Source organism: Sturnira hondurensis, unplaced genomic scaffold (genome assembly GCF_014824575.4).
Source record: "Sturnira hondurensis isolate 20B ecotype Veracruz unplaced genomic scaffold, ASM1482457v3 Scaffold0006413, whole genome shotgun sequence".
Classification (NCBI taxonomy): Eukaryota; Metazoa; Chordata; class Mammalia; order Chiroptera; family Phyllostomidae; genus Sturnira; species Sturnira hondurensis.
Genome location: NW_028079044.1, coordinates 40,646,749 through 40,668,359, shown reverse-complemented (window position 1 = coordinate 40,668,359; position 21,611 = coordinate 40,646,749). Strand labels below are relative to the sequence as shown.

The 21,611-nt window shown below is 44.1% G+C and overlaps 1 protein-coding gene and 1 long non-coding RNA gene across 2 annotated transcripts in view; one reads left to right on the top strand and one right to left on the bottom strand.

Moving 5' to 3' along the window:
- Positions 1–785: 785 nt before the first annotated feature.
- LOC118988631 (uncharacterized) lies at positions 786–5,104 on the top strand. Its single transcript, XR_005066819.1, has 3 exons — positions 786–1,495; positions 2,080–2,208; positions 4,789–5,104. It is a non-coding gene; the product is annotated as an uncharacterized LOC118988631 (long non-coding RNA).
- A 148-nt stretch (positions 5,105–5,252) lies between these two features.
- DEPTOR (DEP domain containing MTOR interacting protein) overlaps positions 5,253–21,611 on the bottom strand; it is a 115,873-nt gene continuing 99,514 nt past the window's right edge. The window contains exon 9 of the mRNA XM_037048453.1: positions 5,253–9,483. Coding sequence (XP_036904348.1) covers positions 9,355–9,483 — 129 coding nt within the window. The 3' untranslated portion in view covers positions 5,253–9,354. The remainder of the gene's footprint in view (positions 9,484–21,611) is intronic.

Below are 21,611 nucleotides of genomic sequence, written 5' to 3'. Positions count from 1 at the left end.
ACATTTGCGAGAGTAGCTGTCATGTATTTAGATTGCAATAACTATTATTATTATTATTATTATTATTATTATTAGGTTTTCTAAGACTGTTTCTCCATCCGTAAATTGACAGAGTGACCCAGCAGTTTTACAAGATCTCTTATAGACAAAAAAAAGGGGGGCTGTGATTTTGCACTTTTGTTTCCATTTATGAAACAAGACAGGAGGGTGTGGAGCCTGGACCAACCAGTTCTCCGAGGAAGCAGGAAAGCAAAGACGGTGGACTTCCGAGTGTAATGGAGCAATAAATGAGAGGATTATCGTCTCTTGTGAGCAGAAACAATGTGTGATTGGAGAGCAAGGTGGTGTGCTTGCCACCTCCCTCCCAGTCCACGTCAGCCAAGGAAAGCTCTAGGAGCAGTTTTTCACACCTGAGGCTGGCCAGCCTGGCCGAACGAACAGTCTGAGAAAACAGTGGCTCTTTTGTCTAACAGATGGACTGGCCTGAAGTTCCTGGATTCCAGCTTTCCTCAGAGCTCTCAGCACTGGGTTCCCTCCCGCTTTGCTGATAAACAGCAGACCTGGCATTCTCCCTGCTTAATAATTAACTAACCTCCACATTCCCGTGTCACAGGGTCCTGGTCACACTCCTCCACTTTTCCCAGTGGCAGAAACATTCAGGTCTTTTCAAATCTGGGCTCGTCACACGGTTTTGGCTGCACTTACACATTTTCAGAGCTGACACAGTGGAGCAAAGGGCCTTCCTCGGCCCCCCTTGCTCCTCCTCACTGTCCTATCCGCCCACGGCCCGTCCACTCAGACTGGACTTGGAGAAGCGTCACTAGCCACCTCTGTAAAGTCTCCATTCTGAATTATCTTGGTGGGCCCAGGCACTTCAGACTTCAGGAAGAAGGGAGTTTAATATTTACCCCCCACGGTGCAAAGGGCATTCAGAATAACATTTGAAGTCCCAGGAGGCAGAGAGAGAAAGTCACATAGACAGAATGACGGGCAAAGGAAGAGAGTTGTCAAGCCTCAAGTGTAGGACCAGGAGCCACCTCAGCCAAGTGCTTTGCAGAGCGCTCCTGTGTGTCGCCCAGAACAGTCATCAGACCCAGAACCGTCATCGGATGCACAGGGCAAGCAGCAGCCCGTGCCTCCGCGCTGCCTGCTGCAAGCCCGTGCTAACAGAAGCACAGGGCGGAGGCTCTGCTTACATAACTCCAGCGTGAAGCTCCCAAACCTCCAGCCTTCGGAAGTTCCCCGCAAACGGAAGGCTGTCTCCATAAAAGTGTGCTCGGGGGAGGGACTCCTTTACAGCGGAGGTGAAATCTCCAGTTAGTCGGAGAACTACTACCGTTCGCCCTGGGATGAAAAGCACAACTGATTATTTTTATTGCTTTCTGAACAGGCTCTAAAACTGCTGGCAAGCGTGATCTGGGAGTAGATGGGTAAACAGTTGGCAGTTTGGCGGAACTATTTACTATGAGATCTTGAGTTTCAAAGATTACGTTTGGTAAGTCATTTACATGTAATTTTCAGTTTTAAAAGGTAGGTGGCTGAATAAAATGAGGATCCAATGCGAACTTATTTTTTGCTCTCTCCCAGCCTACAGCCCCAAACCCAAAGGCACGTCTCCGACCAACCTGGGGATCTCCTTGCTCCTCAGATACTGAGGGTGTCGGACAGCAAAAGTGATTTCTTCCTTTAATTGAAAGCAGAGTAGATCGTAGATACATTTTTCTAACCCTACTGTTATCTAGTCTATGATGGTTTTTTTCAATTGCAGTTTACATTCCATGCTATTCTTTATTAGTTTCAGGTGTACAAGTTGGTGGTTAGACAATTGTGTAGTGTACAGAGTGGTTCCTCTGATTTCTAAGGACCCACCCGGACCCACACATAATTATTACAATCTTCTCGACTATATTCTCCTATAGATGCTGCAATCTACAACACTGTGACTGCTCTGTAACCACCAATTTGTAGTTATTAATCCCTTCACCTTTTTCACCCAGCCCCCAGCCTCCCTCCCCTCTGGCAGCCAACGGCCTGTCCTCTGTAACTATGAACCTCTTCCTATTTTGTTTTTTTCTTTAGAGTCTACATATATGTGAAACATATGGTATGTGTCTTTCACTGACTTATTTCACTTACAATCACTCTGGATCAGTGGTTTTTCACTGGTGTGACACAGACACCATAGTCAACACAACAATAACATCCAATGTGAATGAGTCAAAATTATACACATTGTTTGTCTGACTGGCAACAAATACATTGCTTAGTGTGCCACCGAACTGAATTTTAAAGGTTGCTCTTTTTTAAAGATTTTTAAAATTTATTTATCTTTAGAGGGGACGGGAAGGAGAGAGGGAGAGAAATATCAATGTATGGTTGCCTCTGGTGTGTCCCCTGCTGGGAACTGGCCTGCAGGGAACCTGCCTGCAATCCAGGCATGTGCCCTGACTGGGAATCGAACCTCGATCGTCTGGTTTGCAGGCCTGCGCTCAATCCACTGAGCTACTCCAGCCAGGGCAAATTGAATTTTAGTAATTAGTTTATGTGCCACAACAATCACTCTTCTAGGTCCACTGTGCTGCAGTAAAAGGGAAGATTTCATTCTTTTCTTGTGGCTGAGTAGTATTTCACCATGCAAATGTTCCACACTCTTTTACCTGCTTCTCTTTTAATGAGCACTCAGGTGGCTTCCACATCTTGGCTACAGCAAATAACTGGGCAGTGAATGTGGGTGTGCATATATATTTTTTGAATTAGTGTTTTGGGTTCCTTCGGATACACATGGTCTCTCCCAATGAAAACAGCTGAAGTGCATGTTGTCAGTGGTGAGGATGTGGAGAGACAATCCGCACAGACAATCTATGGACCAGTGTGGTCTTACAGCATGATGGGATCTGCAAGGCACAGTGATAGCAGCAATAGCTACCAATAGGAATTGTTGGAGCTTTTCCTAGGTACCAGGCACTGTGTTGACTTTTGAAAATATTAACTCATTAATCTTTATATAGCTATCTGAGACACTATTATAGCACTTAAAACATGAAAAAAACAAGGCCCAGAAAGATGTGCTTAAAAAAAAAAAGCATCAGACTGAGCACTTCCGGGCCTGGGGTCCAGTCCTGGGGGATACATTAGTTGGTGTGAGTTTTGAGTAAGGTCAGAACTTCCCCTGAGTGTTTTCTATGTAGTGGGCATAAAACCATAAACATCCAACTATTACGTATTATGGGTCAGGCACAAGGATAAGCATTTTCCATGCATTATCTCATTTAATCCTCACTGGAGGCAAAAGGGGTAGGTACTATTGTCCTCGTTCGACAGGTAAGGAAACCAGTGTAGAGAGGCTGAGTCACAGCTGGGCGCGCTCCTAAGAGCTGGAGCTGCAATCCCAGTCCAGGTCCCGGCCTCCAGGGCCCACGCTCCTAACCCCCACGACGTTTCCAGCCTCAGTACCCTTAGCCTTGCTGTTTTCTCTACCCATAATTCTCTTCTTCCAGATTTCTCTAAGGCCGGCCTAATCCCAGGCATTAACTCTTAGCATCAGGTTCCCCCAGGTTTCCCACCCCCCACGCCCTCAGGGCTGTTGCACTAACTCCAGGGGGCGCTGTTCATGTATAATGCAATGTGAATGGTGCCTCCTAGGAATTGAGTAATGTAGCAACTCTGTTTTCTATCCTGCCATCTGGTTTCATTTTACTTTTTAGCACTCACCCCTAACTAACATGCAGTGTTTTATTTTTTATAACTTACTTATTGTCTGTTTCCCCCGAAGAATACGTCAGCTTCATAAGGCCGCAGATTGGTCTTAATTGCTGCTGTTTGCCCAAGACTTGGTGACAGGCCCACAGTGGGCGCCTAATCAGTGATTTCTGGAGGTTCTTGAATATGTTATACTGACTTCCAGGAATCCTTCCCTCGTTGGAATCACAAAGTTGTTGCAGAACAAAGAGGGAGGACATCCTGGGCGTCTCGAAGATACTGATGTAGTAGTAAGTGAGGACTGCAAACTATTTCTTACGTTTTGTTGTGCTTCAAGGTTTGTGAGCTTTGCAGCAAATTAGGACTCCAGTGTCTTTGACCAAAAAGATATTTATTGGACAAAAATCAAGAAGTCTCAGAGTATCATGCATTGGTTAAGATACTGATCAACATATATTACTTTTATATTTCGGATGGGAGTGTACCTTGATTCAAGGGCTTTGAAAACTGGTTAGTTGTGACCTCAGCAATGGAAATAACCCAAATGTCTAGTGACAAGACAGCAGACAAATAATGTGTGCTGTAGAAATTTTTGAACCCTTGAAAAATGAATTAATTACAACCATATTTAGAAATCTAGGATAATCTTAGTAAAATGATCCTGAATGAAAACAAGCAAGTCCCAGAAAAGTACTTAAAATCTGATGCTCTTTTAAAAATGTTTATTTTTAAAAAAACGTAAACAACTATGAGAACAAAAAGAATGAGAGAACGGGCAACTCAACATTCACCATTGTGGCTACCTTGGGTTAGGGTAAGTAGGGGAAGATTGGAAAGGAGAATACAATTAAATGTCAGTTGTTCTCAGTGTTCCGGTTCTTGGGGAATTTCTGGCGTTAAACCACCTGCATCAACACCCTTGTTTCATATTCCTTCCTCTATGTGGAGAGAATTATAGGAGATGGACCCAAAGTGACTTGTATTTTTAAATCATTGAGTACATTTGTTCATTGCTTTGAGAGAAAGAAGAGGGAGAGAGATACAGATATTTCGAGAGACAGGGAAACATTGACTGGTTGCCTTTCATAGGCTCCCCGACCCGGATCGAACCTACAGCTTTTCAGTGTATGGGGGATGACTCTCCAGCCAACTGAACCACATGGGCCAAGGCCAAAGGCCACTCTCGAAGAACAAGCTGGATCCAGGGTTACATCCACTTACCTCTGTATTCCCAAGGCCTGTGTGCAGTGTCCAGCAAAACGCAAACCCTCAGTAAGGTTTCTTGAATAAATAAATAAATACGTGAATAAATATGAAACAAAGTGAAGTTCTTTTGGTCAATGTTGAGTGTAGCCCAAATAACCACTCACCCCCAGGCTCTCCCCTGCACCCTACACACAGCGAATTCTGTAACCAATTTCCTGATTAGTTGAATGTAAAAATACCAACATTCCCCCAGAGTAGTAAAACACCACCTAGCATTCTCCGTATGGGCCATTTCACAACACTCATCCACATGGGGCTGTGCAGGGACAAAATGATTCCAACTCAAATACAGTACAGAAAAAGCCTTTTAATGCACTTTTTCCCCCATTCAGGCAAAAGAGCTTCGGAAAACATCCATCATTAAGTAATTTTACAAATGGCACTTTTGGCTACATTAGAGAACTGGCGATGAGTCCCCCGTGTTCTTTTCTGATAGATTAGTAGTAGATCAGCTTTAGAGTGCAACCCTTTCTTAGCATAAAAAATAGCAAATTTGTTCTGAAAGACAGGAAAACTGAAAACCTAAAGTCACTGTTCTAAAAATTTAACATTTATCTCATGCTATGCTATCTATTTTTACCTTATAATTTTAAGTATTGTGCTACAATTTTTAATAAAGGGAGAACATAAATTTCGATCTAATTTAAAAATAAACATATATATATATATATATTAATGCATTTGACAACAGCGTATGCTAACTTTGATGATGACTTTCATTTTGGTACACTGCAGATTGGTCTTTTTGGTACTGAACTGAGGAAAAACACAGCACATCTGAAGTTCCTCCTTCAACGAGTCAATCCATAGTCAGTGATAGACTCCAAATAATTATCTACCAAAACTGAAAAGAGTTAGTGTGATCATTTATGAACAAAATAAAATGGATTAACACTTTACAGGAGAGAATAGTTACTGTCATCCGCTTACACAGGGCTTGAGTATCTGAAGACGTGAGACCCCACTTTGAACTGGAAGCCACGATGTTTGAATTGTTCATTGCTACCATTCCGACACATGCACCTTTGAGATGGCGTGAAGTGGATGCAGCTGATCTACTCAGACATGGGTATCTTCTTCATGCTCCCCATCACTTGTCCACTAGTCCCCTGATCAATTTATATGATTATTTAATAGAGATGAAAAATAAAACATCACACAATAGGATCAACCCAAAAGGCAACTGCGTTTTCTTCGCCACATACAACAGCATTAACAAACACAGCTGTCGGATTTGCACTGATAGTACACACCACGCTGGTGAAGAAACAAAAACGCTACTTCCATCTCTACCACAGAAGCATAGATGCACTACACCAACACCCGAAACACCAAACGTTCTTCTCTGGGAACGAAGAAACCATTTCCAGTGATTCTCAACGAGGGGAACCTCACATGCAACACACTGCTACGTGTAGATGCCCGCCCATATGGAAATAAAAGTTCTTAGAAATACGGCTCACTGTTAATTTAGAATAATTCTTGGTGTTACGTTTAGGAATGGAGTTTCTAAATGTTAAAGCAGTTCTACTGTCCACATAGCCAACAAAACACTAATTTTTTTAATGATGCGATTTAACAACCTGAGTCGATTAAAATGTATCCCCTTCACCTGCACAGGTGCCTGGCACTGTCTGCATCTGTAGGCGCTCCAAAGCCAAAGGCCCGTGTCCACCCAAATTACCCTACCCTGGAGGACACTGGACTGGAAAGGATGTAGGTGGGGGGGCAGGAGACTGGCGTTTGGCCCAGGCTCTGGACCCAACAAAATTTGTGAGTTAATGAGAGAGACTTTTCCAGGCAGAGACAGAGAAAGAAGGGTGTGCCAGGGAAGAGACACTGCACGTGCGGAGGCTGGAGGGCTCTAGGGAGGCCCCCTGGAGGAGGGGAGCGTTCCCTCCAATTACAGTGTGAGAAGGTCACAGGTGAGCTGGAGGGGGAGCTACAGTGAAGCTCTCTTGGCCTTACATAGAATTCTCTAGCATTTAGCCTTTAAACCAAGAGTGATGAGAGCTGAAGGAGAAGACCATTCCTCCCTCCCTCCCTTCCTTAACTTCGTTACTCCCAGGACCAAAGATATCAGTGATACTCTACAATAGATTTCACAGGCAGGCGGCTGTGGGGGGTAAATAAAGCCAGACACTCACTCCTCTGGGACTTAGGTTGGCTAAAGGGAGGTGACATTATGCCAGGTCCATGGTGACGGGCTTCAGGAAGTGAGTCAAGGGTAAGGTAGCACTCCAAAAGATGCCATTTCTCGAAAGGCCTTCGGACACCAGGGCACGGAAACCATTTAAGACTCATCTCTTAAAGACGTTATAAACATCTTTTCAAGCGGAATGGTAAGGCCTCCCATGTATTGGTTGTGTGGGCCTTGGGCATAAGACTAACTAACCTCTTAGCTATAAAATGAGGGTAATGATCTTGACCTCACCGGTCAGTAAGAACAAGTAATGAATAGTTTTTTAGCACAGCACCTGGTACAGACTAAACCTTCAACAGAAGGTCCCTAAAGGGAGAGAGGCTAGGGAAGGGGGTGACACGGGTTTTAACAAGACAGAAGCCTGTGTTTGTACCGAGGCTTCTATCACTTTGCACTTTCTGCAGCTGGGTGAACTTAGAGACCATTTTAAACTTGCTCAGACTTAGTTTCCACATCTAAAAATTCGATATGATGATACCGACCTTGCAGGGTTGTGATGAGAATTGAGACCCTATGTGTTAAGATCTGTAGCCCAGAGACTGGCATACAGTATAAACACACATACAATAATAACATGTATGGAGAAGACAATGTTTCTCAAATGCACATTGACAACATTAACAGTGGTCACTGTATCTTATTTGACATTCTCTGACTACAGCTACAGGTGAGGAAAGCGGGATTGCACAAACACAGTGGCAACGTCTTTCACATGGTATGTCGGTTCCACCAGTACCGATGCATCGTGATGGCCTGTCACAAAAAAATGGCTGAGGTACAGCATTCATATTTTAGTTTGTGAATACACAATAAGAAAGCAACTTCATCATTCAGAATTCATTATATGAAATTAAAAAGAATTCAGTGTTCCCTGACTCCCTAATTTGGCACTTTGAGGAATTTCCTCTATACACCAGGGCCCAAAATGCATTCTTTTCTAGATCAAAAAGAAGAATCCTAAGAATGAGAAAGAAGGAAACATGCATATATACAAGTGAGCTGAAAAGTCACAACACACAAGACTCGGTTTTGGTGAAAAATGCCGCATTTGGTGGCGCAAAGTGCACCCCAGTGTACAATGCACACCCACGATTCTGTGCACATTATACACCGGATTGTTGGGCCCACACTCTGCAATCATTACACCCATGTATAATGCTCACCCTTATTCTCCGCCCCCCAAATTGGGCCAAAAGTCATATTATACACGGCAAAACACAGTAATCTCGCCAAATGAGCAGCATGTCATGTCCTTAAAATATGTTATACTAGAAAGCTGGTAGAAATGTGGGCCAGGAAGGCAATTTAGTTTCAAGTTTTCAACACATATGGGCCAAGTTCTAGGATACTTCACTTAAAAAGGGACAACCTCAGAATGAAATCCTGCCAGAGGCTCGATCTGGATCACTTGTGTGTGTACGAACTTCTCTGTTTTGACATTCAACACACACAGCATTAACTCCAGAAAGCTGCGGTAGCTGCGAGAACAAAATGCTTTAGATTCAGACAGAGAAAACAGCAAACAATTTTAAGCGGCATCTCCCTACCTACCCACCCATACCATCTCATTGCTTTTGTTTGTCAACGTATGTTGAAAACATGCTAAGTTAAAAGCTGATACTAAAGGCAGGAATTAAGAAAAAGCCATTTTTTGATGGCTTTTAAGCACTCGGATGCTTTAGAACCTCCTTCGAAGTATGAATTCGCAGATACCATTCCTTTGTTGCTTTAATTTGAAGCTCAGAAGAATCTAGATTCTCTAACAAGCAGTTCCATGCTCATTTCAGTGAGGCTGCACTTTAGAGTCTGTAAAAACTACGCTACTGACCCCTAACAAAGGGGATTTTAGCATGTAGCTGTTTTGGCTAGAGAAGCATTTCAACAACTTTCTGTAAAACTAAGATAAAAAAACAGTGGATGAGAACTACAAAGAGCGATTCTACCCAATCAGAAAATTCTGTGTCTCAAATATACTCTACACTGACATAAGTTGTTGTTTTTAAGAGGCATTATCCAGTCCTTCCACATTTAAACAGTGTCTGAAACTCCAATTAGGATGTGTGTGCACAGAGAAGAGATCTGTATGTCCAAAGCCAGCCACAGGCAAGGGAGTCTTGTCATTGCATTGCTCTGTGTTGTTTTGGCGTTCCCCCATCTGCAGGCCACTCTGGGGGCCCGCCCCCCGCTCAGCACTCCAACTCCTCCATGACCTCCATGACGATGGTCCGAGGGCCGGTCAGAATCAGGTTGCTCACGGTCCGGTAGTCTACATGCAGCACGTTGAGCCCATTGACGGAGACGACGAACTGGCAGACCTGAGGGCAAGAGGAAGCAAAAGCATCCGTTACGGCTCCTGGCCACGCACAACCCTATCACAGAGGCACTGTGTGGTCCTCACAGGTCACGCCGTCCTGAAAATGCCCAGCCACTCCCAGCTGGCGACGGCAATTCAATCATTTCCAAGAAACTACACTTTTCCTGGAAGGCAATATAATGGAGAAAGCATTTGTTGTAGAGTTTTTACAAAATTGGGCTTAAATCCTAACTTGGCAACTCACTAGCTTCAGCTAGGTATTTGCATTCCTGAGCTCTCTTTTCCTTAACTCCAAAATAGGGATGATTAAAAGTAACGCCAATAATACCACCTATAAGATTGTTTTAAGATTTAAATGGGGTAAAGTATGTGAAGCTTCTACTACAGTGCTCTGAACCTAGGGGGTACTCAATACATAGTCACAGTATTTATGGCTGTTGTTATTCATTTGGACCCAATGTATAGGGGGACCCCATGGCCCGGTGTTCCTAGGACAGTCCCTTTATTCCTGTTGTTCCTGCATAATTATTAGTAGTGCCTCCTTTGACTTGCCAAGGTGTCCCAGTTGAGAAACAGTGAGAGGCCCCTCTGGATATGTCATGGGGAGCTTGTTACTGACCCACAGCCCCTGCCCCAAATGAAAGTTCTTCTCATGAAGTTCATGGTGGCAGCAGGTACTGGGTGTTTTCATTTAGCTGACATGCAAACAGATGGTATATCTGCTGTGTGTCTGAAGATGTGGATATTCAATATGAACAATTTGGTTGTGTCCACTCTAATAGAAAAATGGAGAAAATACAGGTCTCCAGCTGTCAGTGATAAGAGCAAAACAGAACCAAAGAGACTATAAGTCCATACAGTACCTGGCACATAGCAAGTACTTGTTGGAGGCTGAATAATACCCCAACTCCCAAAGATGGCCGTGTCCTAATCCCCAGAACCTATAAATATGCTAGTTTCCATATGGCAATGGGGAATTCAGGTAGCAGATGGAACTGAGTTGCTAAGCGGCTGATTTTAACAGAGAAATCACTCCGGGTTATTCGGGTGGGCCCAGTGTTACCACAGGGGTCCTTATAAGAGAAATGATCACTTCACTTAGTGATCATTCTTAGGAAAATAAGAAAATAAAAAGGAGGAAGGAGAGGAAGACAAATGGGAAGAAGGGAAAGAAGGTGGGTTCAGGGGAGGGAACAGGGAAGGTTTGGTTGAGGTTGGTTAACTTAATGATGCTTCCTATGTCTGTTGTTCTGCTGTTACGATAATATTTCCTCAGGTACAATGCCTGGGTAGTTCCTGTGCACACCTGCTCCCAATGACTAATTCATTAACACTAACTCAAATACTGGGAAAATGCTGCAACTCTTGACAACCATCCTTTGGGGTTGCCAAATGGGAGGGCAGGAGTGGCCAGGTGAGCTCACGCTCCACCTCACCCTGAGCCAGCGCCCAGGGATGAGGTGAGCCTGTGTCTTTGAACACCACCTTCAGCACCGAGGCTCAGCCAGAACCGCATCCTATCCCTCCCATGCAGTGCTTGTTTGAAAGATCAGTATTTGGAAGCTAGGGACTTTTAACATTAAAAGTACAAATATTTTTTCAGTTTTTGTTACAGTGAAACAACTTAATTTTGTTTCTTTACATATTACATAACTTGTTGATAATTTTTAGTTTACTAGTCCCTATCCGATCTTCAACTGGACCTGATTATAATCATTGTACTCATAAAGGTAGCAGATGTGTCTAGGGTGTGTTCTAAGGAGGCTCCCAGTTTTGAAGCTGAATGATTGAAAAAAGAAAAGCTACTATCAACCTGTTAGGACTCATAGGAAAGAATGACCTCACACATGTGAGGTTCCGTGTCCCCTGTGTAGAGGAACCACCTGTGTTGACAAACAGTCCCCCCTCATCAGTTTAAACATAATGAGAAGTAACATTTTTAGTTAACCTCACTCTGAAGCTTGCTATAGATTTTATAATCACTGCTAATTATTCTGCATGAAAAGAGAGAAAATTATAGCCATTGATTCTAGCAGTTAATTGGGTGTTAATGGAATGTCATTTTGCATTGTGGCCAGAGAATATGCTTGTCACGATTTCAATCTTCGTGACTCTGTTGAGGCTGGCTTTCTGACCCACCATGTGATCTATCCTTGAGAATGTTCCCTGAGCACTGGAGAAGAAGGCATATAATCTGATGATCTGGGTTGAAAGGCTCTGTAAATGTCAATTACGTGCATTTGGTCTACTGTTTCATTTAAGGCCACACACGCACACAAAGTACAGGTTCTGGCCTTTTTGGAACAGTCTGAAGATCTAACGATACCACATGTGGATGGGCACTTGGCAATGACTGAGAAAGGGTCACTCCCTTCTAGATGGGCACATTTTTCTCATTTCTTATCACTTCCCATTCAGTTCAAGTGGCAACTTGAACTGAATTTTATTTTAAAAAATAAATGTCATTTGTTTTTGTTTGTGTATGTGTGTGAACACACACTCATTTTTCAAACACCAAAGTTTGTGACCAACTTACTCTTTTATAAACTAAAGCGGATCAAGGCTACCTAGGCATACAAACAGCCTCGCCCCTGTAGGCCCACAGGCTCTCCCGAGCAGCAGAGAACAAGGGTGGGGTTGGAGCTAAAGCACCACTCCTGCCCTATCCCTTCCCTGTGCCACAGCACCTGCGCACTCCTCTGGGGGTACTGAGATTATGGGAACACACCTAGGGTGCTGGGGTGGGCGGGGGGGGGAACTATAGCATTTGGTACCAACTGGTGTGTGGAGACCTGAAGTAAAATAAAGATTTAAATAGCTCAGTCCTTGCCTTCATGAAGCTTGTAATCTAGTTCTGGAGGAGGGGTATCACAGGTAGGGTCCTTTTCAAAGCAGCAGGATATTCCTCAATAAATTCTGTTGTTTATTAAAACCCATTCTTTTCCAGGCACCAATCCAGGTACTTTACCCACTTTTCTGAAAATCCTCCTAACCGCCATGGGTGGCATCTGTTGGGTTTGGGCCATACACCTGCCATTCTGCTGAAAGCAGCCTGGTATCTTTTTTCGGTACCACCTTTCTCCTGTGGTGGGCAATAGGGATGGGAATGCTAACCAAGGTGCCCTCCTGTATCCTTGGGGTCACCTGACCCAACTTTGGCCAATCAGACTCTCTCCTGGACCACTGAACCTGGGGCTGAGCAACACAGAGACAAAGTTTATCTGCCCTGGGACTTAACACCCCAGATGAGCCCGGGTTCCTATCCTAGTCTACCAAGCTAGGTTGTCTAGACTGCTACATTATCGATACCCTTCCAATCACTTTCTTTTTTCCCCTTACAATAGCTGTTTTCTGTCATTGGCAACCCATGATCTGCCATACAATCCCTGTAAAAAAAAACTGCATCTCAGAGCGGTTATTTGCTTAGGGTCACACAACTAAATGCCACATGAACTCCACATGACTTTGAACTCCACATGATGCTGCAGCCCTCCACAAATACAAATTCATCAAGTGCAATATTGACATATGTAAGTGTGAGGAAGTCTAGGTCCCCTCACATACAGAGGTGGGAAAAGCAGGTTTACGGTGGTTCGGATGGAAAAAGACATGCAGGTTATGATTATTATAATAGCTTGCTTAACTGAACAGAATGCCTCAAGTTTCTCAGTTAAGGTTGGGTTGCTTTTTGTGTCACTTAAAATCCTCCACAATGTGTACACTTAGACATTGATCTCCAGTTGTTTCCTTGAATGAGGCAAAGGGAATTTTATCACGCCTATTTTCAAGGCAGTATGTTTAGAGTCAGGCTGTTAGGAAAGACGTCATTTCTCCCCGAGTGGTCCCAGCAGCTGCGGTGGTTCCAGCAGTGCCGATGGCCTGTTACTAAGGACGTGCAAAATGATCAAGTACAGGTAGAGCTCTGTCACGGATTTGGTTATAACAGACCTTGAATTAGTGTCTACGGCACACCATGTTCTGCACATAAACGTATTACAAGTAACTGCAGCAAGTGCACAGCCCGGGGAAGGTTATTTTCCTTCTGTATGAAAAGGCAAATACATGCCGACAGACAGAACATGTGATGACCTCTGAACAGACCTACGTCACGTACATCTTGCCTCCTACCTGGGCTCAGGAGACTTAGATGCCAACCATAGGTGGTAATGAGAATCCATGTGAGGATAAGACGCTTTTTTCTACTTTATCAGATCTGGTTTCAAAGATTTGATTACAATTCTCTCATTTTCCCAGTTCATAGACAAGAAATCATTCATGAGCTCATGTCGCTTCTCTAAGTCAATCTACAAAAAACAAGGTAGCTTAACTTCTTAAAGGAGGGATATGGTGGGCATCATCCTCAATGGGAAGGAAGAACGAAACCTGCCTAAGTCACAGGTAAGTGATGCCTCTGAGCAACAGGACAGTGGAGAAAAGTACTACAAACCACAGTACATCTGGAAAGAGTTAACCGGACAAGGGAGGCAGGACTCAGCGCGTTTCAGGGTGTGATCGGCTGGGATAAATACCTAGGCGGAACGCCATCCAGCCCTCCTCCTGACAAGGAGCCAAACCAACCAATAATCTCGCTTCTAATTCCTCTCCCTGAGCCAGTCCTGGCGGACGTCTGACAACCTCTGGACAGACTGATGCCCACGGGATGGAGCACCTGTGCACTGGTGTTTGTGTGGCTGCAGAGAGATGACAATTATTCAGTTGTTTCATCCAAAGTGGGAGTGGGGTTGGGAAGAAACCCTACACCTAGGATTACATAAGTGTCTTCTCGCTACTATGGAAATCTGGGTCCACCAAGACATTTCCTGGAAAAGAATGTGCCCAAGCGTTGTTCATGTGAACGCTACTTTGGTTTCTCTCTCTCTCTCTCTCTCTTCCTCTCCCTCCTTGAAAGAAAACAAAAGATTAGAGGTTAAGGTTGCTTGGACAAAACATTTAGCAAGACGGAGACCAAGAGAAATAAAGTTCTGGAGACAGAAAGAGTCACAAAAAGAGGTAAAGACACAGTCACAGGAGGCTGCTGAGTCCTGGTTAGCAGGGTATGGAAAGCTATCTCATCAAATGTCACAGAAAGCAGAAGCAAGGTATTAAGGGCAACTTAGTACTTAAACTCTCAATCAAATACAACATTTGGGTGTATTCTAGAAATCATCCTATCAAGCTCCCACTAAAAGTAGAATTTTCTACAAATTCATGCCAGGCACCCAACCTATTTTACTTAAACGCTACTCATGACAGGAAAGGCACCAATTAATGAGAAAGCTTTGGCCAGGGTGGGGGTGGAGTGGCGGGGTGCAACTGCCTGTTAGCAGTTACAGTCAACACTATTCAAACCATTTTCACTTTTCAGTTGTTTAGTGAAAAGTGTACACAAATATAAAACAATGGCCTTCAAACTGTAGTGCAAATATGAGTCACATGTGGGGGCTTGTCAAATATGTGAATTCTCAGATCTCACCCAAGACCTACCAAACCAGACTCTTTCAGGGGGGTTGGGGGTTGCTGGCAAGAATCTGCATTTTCATTGAATATATCAGGTAATTCTAATAAAGCACTACGTTGAAAAGCAGTTCTACAAAGCATACACTACATTTTTCCTACCAAAAGTTACTTTAAATGCTTACCCCACACCTGTTAATATTATAATAATACATTCTATGGCCATAAACATTAACAGCCTCAGGTATAAAATTGAGACTGACATTTTAGTTTTCATCATAATTAGTACTTATCTGAAGTCTATTATTTTTAGAGCCACATTTTGCTATCCTGTAGACTTCAAAATTAATAATAATAATGTATAAAATGCGGAAGTTCAGAACTATCACCAGAGATAATACCCAAGTTGCTCAAAACAACACCAAAAATAACCAAAGCTGCTGGCACATTAGAGCCACAGACTTTTAAAGCCACACGTGAACAGCCGTCTTTCCAGTGTCGATGTAGCAAATATACGTCACGTCCAGACCTGCCGTGAGGGAGGATGGGGGCTTCTGAGAGCCCAAGAACCAAAAATCAAACAAGGCTGAGGGTGAACTAAACCAACAAAAGTCCTGAGTAGATTAAGAAATATTTGAAAGCTATTAACGTTTAAAGTTCAGGAAGAAAACGTTATATTTTGGCCGCTCTCATTTCTTTAAACCTTGCTCCAAATCATAGACCCTGGTTTTCATAATCTGACATATGACACTGTAAAAGCAAGAGCAGAAACCTTTAACGAAAGCTCTGCTTTTCGATGGATCATTTGTCATTTCGCCTGTTAACCAGGCCTGCGGAAGTCTAGCCACTCATTTGGACCATACACCTAGACCACTCCTTTTGTTTTATTTTTTTTGGGGGGCGGGGGGGGGTCATTACATAACTTCTTTCCTGCCCAGCTGTATGGAGATATAACTGACACGCAGCACCGTGGAAATTTAAGGCGTACAGCCAGACCGCTTCTTAGGTCACGACTTGCCAGGCAACACGAGCAGCGCTCTGAGAGCTAAAAGAACATCTAATGTTTTCCAAAAGTTCTTTACTCATTAGAAATTTCCAACATAATCTATGAGGTAGGTATTATTACTATTATTACTGTTTTTCCCATTTCACGGTCAAAGGTCCAAATTCAGAGAAGTAACCGGAACTACTAAGTAGTAGAGCCAGGATTTAAAAATAATATATTTTTATTTATTTATTTTCAGAGAGAGGGGAAGGGAAGGAGAAAGAGTGGGAGAGAAACATCAATGTGTGGTTGCCTCTCATGCACGCCCCCACTGGGGACCTGGCCCACAACCCAGGCATGTGCTCTGACTGGGAATTGAACCAGCAACCCTTTGTTTCACAGGCCCATGCTCAATCCACTGAGCTACACCAGCCAGGGCACAGAGCCAGGATTTTAACTACCAACTCCTATACTTAAGCCCTAGGCTATTCTTCCACCAACTAACAGATAATCAGCTCCCCTAAAATTGGCACCAACACCACATAAATGAACACCCTGCCTGGTATTTAAGCACCTCTTAAAGGCGCTCTTACATACCAAATTTCTTTTCTTTTTCTTTTTTTAAAGATCTTATTTATTTATCTTTAGAGGGGAAGGGAAGGAGAGGAGAGAAATATCAATTTATGGTTGCCTCTCATGGGTCCCCTGCTGAGAACTGTCCGGCAACCCAGGCATGTGCCCTGACTGGGAATTGAACCACGATCCTTCAGTTCACAGGCCCTCGCTCAATCCACTGAGCTACAGCAGCCAGGGCCAAATTTCTTAAGAAACTTGGCATTTGATATATTCCTCCTCCATCTTTGAAAAAGTAATGTTCTCCCGGCCACCATTTTCACCACCACCGTCACCATTAGGGAAGAACGTGATTGGGAGTAGAAAGGGGACATTTTTACTCTTTCGGAATAACTTGGGCAGATCTTTACATCTGGGCCAGCCCTGGTGGGTGCAATGTCATCTCATGTGCCTCAACCAGCATCCAAATAACCATGTTTCTTCATAACTCGCAGGAGAAGGGGAAGCTCCCTCTCACTGTAGGAGGCTCCGATCTCCTGCTGGATGGAGGTGAGGATTCACGACTCTTATGAAGATGAGAAAGATTCCAGGAGGGGAGACATCCCACGGATGTGGGATGCACAACTGCTCTCGGTAACGACGTTGCACACAATTTAGCCAGCAAGCCCCAAACCACACCATTTGTCATAGTGACCGCGTCACCACATCGGGGTTCTTCCTGATGTCACCAGTGCTACCCGCATGCCCCTTCTGGTGTGCCACCTCTGCTTCACAACAACAACAGGACAGCAGCAGACTCACTACACCGTCTTCCTCTGTGGGAGGGGAGAATGTTGGCGTCAGGTGACCAAGGCAGCATGGGTGTCACCTTGCTCAAGGCGAGGCACTCCCTTCACTGGCCTATAAAGCTTAGCTAATCCACAGCAGAAACGGATTTCCTAAAAAGTTTGTCCCCAGGGATTCTCTCCTTCCTCCTTCCCTCCCTCCCCAGCAAGGATCCCCGAGAGGGTAAAGTTACGCATACACTGATGGAGGAAGTACAAGGAGATAAACTCTAGCCTCAGCTCCACACCCAGGGAGCTCAGTCATCTTGAGTCACTTGGAGTCACTCTGAGTCACTTCACTTCTCTAAACATCTGATAAGTTGAGCTGAAAATTTTTATATGTATCAGAGACTCTCAGCTCTAAATTTCTACACCCCCCCACACAAAAAACCCCTACCCATTCCTGTTTATTACTGACTGAACTATTAACATCTTTTGTTTACTGGTTACTGATGCGAGAACTAGGCTAAGAGTTTGCATGCATTAAATTTGAAAAGGAGACATTATTTTAGATGTGTAAACTCAAGGTCAGAACAATACAAATAAAAGACTATAAGATGAGACTCTGTCTCAAGCAGTTATATGTTTTAGACATATAAACAATAACAACAAAAAAGACATATTATTAATCTATATTCTGTTAAGACACTTAAGTATAATAGTATTGATATAGGCACACAGACCATTGAAGCAGAGTTGAAAGTTCAGACACTGACTCTCACACATGGGCATTTGACTTTGGACAAAGGAAGCCCTGCAGAAAAGCACGACATGTTAGTCCTGGCCGGGTGGTTCACTTGGCTGAGGTGCTGTCCCAAACACCAAAGGTTTCGGGTTTGATTCCTGGTCAGGGCCACATACAAACAACTGATGAATGTTTCTCTCTCACATCAATGTTCCCCCCACCCCCAGCTCTCTCTAAAAGCAATAAACATATCCCTGGAGAAAAAAGAGGGACACTTTATAATGACAAAGGTTTCAATCTATCAAAAAATTTATAAATACTTGTACCTAACAAATATATGTACCAAACATACGTGCTTTAAAAAAAAAGCCCCCAAATACATAAAGTCAAATCCACAGAATTTGTGGGATAAATAGACAATTCAACAGTAACATGTTCAGACTATTCTGCTCCGCTTTCAGTAAAGGGTAGAACAATCAGGCATAACCCGTCACACCCAGGCACAGCCTAGGGCCCAGCCATTCTACTCCTAGACATGTGTCTAATACCACAAGTACAACATGATCAACTCGATCATGATCTCGAAAGCAGACAACTAATCTATGGTCTTAGAACTCCTGGGTAACAGCTCATTTTATAACAGCTCGAGGTCTACAGAAACAACTTGAAAAAATAATTTGTACATTTTCTATGTAGGGAAATAGAAGTTTTAAGTCACCCTTTATAATGTATCAGTTATATGACTGGTCAAGTTACACATTCTTTGAGTATATTTTACTCATCTATAAAATGCAGATCAAGTTTATTATGAGGATCATGTCTGATCAGCTTCACCCAGTGTTTAATTCCAGTGAACCTTAAATACTTGCTGGTATTTCTCTTCTACCCCTTTTCCTGCACAATCTCTCCCTTTCAAACAGTCCAGTGAATGCAGATTGTTGAACAAGACAGAAACCACTGCATGGGTCCACATCCAGGAGAGTCAATTTGGGTGTTGGTTCGGGAAATAGAAATGATGCTGAGTTGGAGTTCTTCATTCAGAACAAAAAATAAAAATAAAAATAATAACAATGCAGGGCAATAAGAGCAAAATTCTCCCCATGAGCAGCCTGCAAGGACAGAGGCTCTGGAAGCCACTGTAAATCAGCAACACAATTCTAATAAACAGAGCAGTGGAACTGGGTTAGCCCTGCCCTGGCTGGCGTAGCTCAGTGGATTGAGTACAGGCCTGTGAAGCAAAGGGTCGCTGGTTCGATTCCCAGTCAGGGCACATGCCTGACTGCAGGCCAGGTCCCCAGTAGGGGACATATGAGAGGCAACCACACATTGATGTTTCTCTCCCACTCTTTCTCCTTCTCTTTCCCTCTCTGTAATAATAAATAAATAAATAAATAAAATATTAAAAAAAATCCCTAGCCCTGACGATATTCACTTAAACAAAGTGAATTGTGCAGGGTTGCTTCAGAACTGAAGGAGTTGTGCAGTGTAAGTCGGCTCGTGGATGGTCGTTCACCAAAAAGACACAAGCTGAGTCAAGATTTACTTGTTATGTCTGCACAAAGAAGTCCTTATATCTATAGAATGCTTCGTGTTCACAACAACGTCCACAGTCAGCATGGACACTACCAAGGACTTTTGGTCACTGCTGGGATAAGGAAACCATGGCTCCGCATGGTGCCTGACAGCCCTCCCTGACCGCAATAAACAGTTCTTGAGGGGGAAAAAGAAAAGAAACTGTGCAGCTGTGGTTTCAGTCCCCTAAATCTCTCCACCAAAATATGCAACTGGCTGGGGAGTCAGGCTGTGGGAGGAGGCTGAATCCAGCCCCGGGACAAACGCCGGATTCTCTCTCCTGAGAATTACCGACTTGCTTTAAGCTTGGTGCACTGGAAGTGTGCTGTACGGCAATGCAGTTCCCCAAAGAACAGAGTGTGCAATTAGCCTTGAAGGAAAGCCAACTACTTGCAAGAATGACTCTCTTTCACAATAAAACAACAAAAAGCAACTTTAAAGACTTCTTGTCTGAAATTGAGCAATTCGAAGCGCCTGCTGGTTTCCCACAGAACCTGCCTTCCCAGCCCCAGTGGGGCAAAGGCCTACCTCAGAGCTAGGCCAGGCTTTGGTCCACTCTGCCCAGTTGTTGGCGGTGATGGAGGTCAACCAAAGGGAGACCGTGTGCACTTCAAGCAGGGGGATGTGTGGGGAACCCGGTTCAGTCCATAATACTTGGACTCCGCAGATTAGGAAGAAAACTTGCCTTCCTGGGACTCCCTCTGGAGTCGTGGGTAAGGCAGGATGGAGGATGGTGGCTTACGCTGGCGGCTCCCATCCCCTTCCCACAGGCAGCTCACGGTTGCACTGGAGCCTCTTACAAGATCCGCCAGAGCCGAGACAGACAGCCTGCTCCTGAGCTGGTGATTTCTAAGGTTGTAAGAAGTGTTTGGGCACCAAAGAGCAACAACATCTGACATTATAGCTGCAAGATTCCATGGACTTCCTTTACTACGGAAGGAAAGGGACCTGTCACCTGGAGCCTTTATACCACGGGTGACATGCAAATTATCTACCTCCCTCCTCTGCCCCCAATACAGAGTTGGCCTACACTGTGCATGCAGACAGTCCCTTAGAACTCCCTGTCGCCACCCCCTGGGGCTTCCAGCAGCAGGAAACACTCAGCACAGATATGAACTCCCAAGGCACTTATGACGAGAAGGAAAGAGGCTCTAGAAGGTCGGACTTCCACCCAACCCCAAATTCTTTCCTCCACAAGAATCTCTTACCCAATTAGCAGTTTGCCCTTAGAATGTTTACTATTAGCCACTTAACACTAAAAAGTTATCATGCTTTTTTTCTAGGTTGTGCTAAATATGAATAATTAATGTAACAAAGATTTTAAAAGATTATTTAATGAGATGCAGGACGTATCAACATAATTCACCAGGCAAATAATTGCCTTATGACTTTGTTTCCACAAATTCAATGCATTCTTCATGTATCATCCCATTCATAAGAGGTACCATTATCTAACTTCTAACGGTGAGCCAGTCTCAGTCCCCGATTCTACCTCCGCAGTGGTGCAGCTGCCCTGAGCTGGGCTAAGCACATGCGTACACACACTCGGCAGAGACACACAGGCCACCATCTCACTGATAGTGTTTTAGAGGGAGAAGTAAAAGGACTCTAAACAGGACAGAGCATGGGTGTGACAAGATCTGGGCTAAGCAACCTTAGACATTCTTTGCTAAGGCCAATGGGAGCCCGGTGCCTCCAGGCAAGGGAGCCACGCCTCTGGTTTCTGCTAAAGCACAACCCCTTCCATATTCTACCAGTACCTGGGCTACATGCAGGATCCAGGACCAAGTGATCTGTGGGCCACGGGCTCCCAATCAGGCTAATCGGGGCTGGCTCGGTTCAAGAACTTGTGCTGAAGGATCAAGAGTCTCACGGTAACATGAGTAAAGATTGGGAGTAAAGTCTCCACCTCCCACCTCCCACAGTCCAGCAGTGAACAATGGGCATGCACGGCTCTCATGTTCTAGATCCCCTCGTCTTTAGGTGCCTCACACACCAGGCCCAGAGAACTGCATGGATTCGAAGATGAGAGTTCC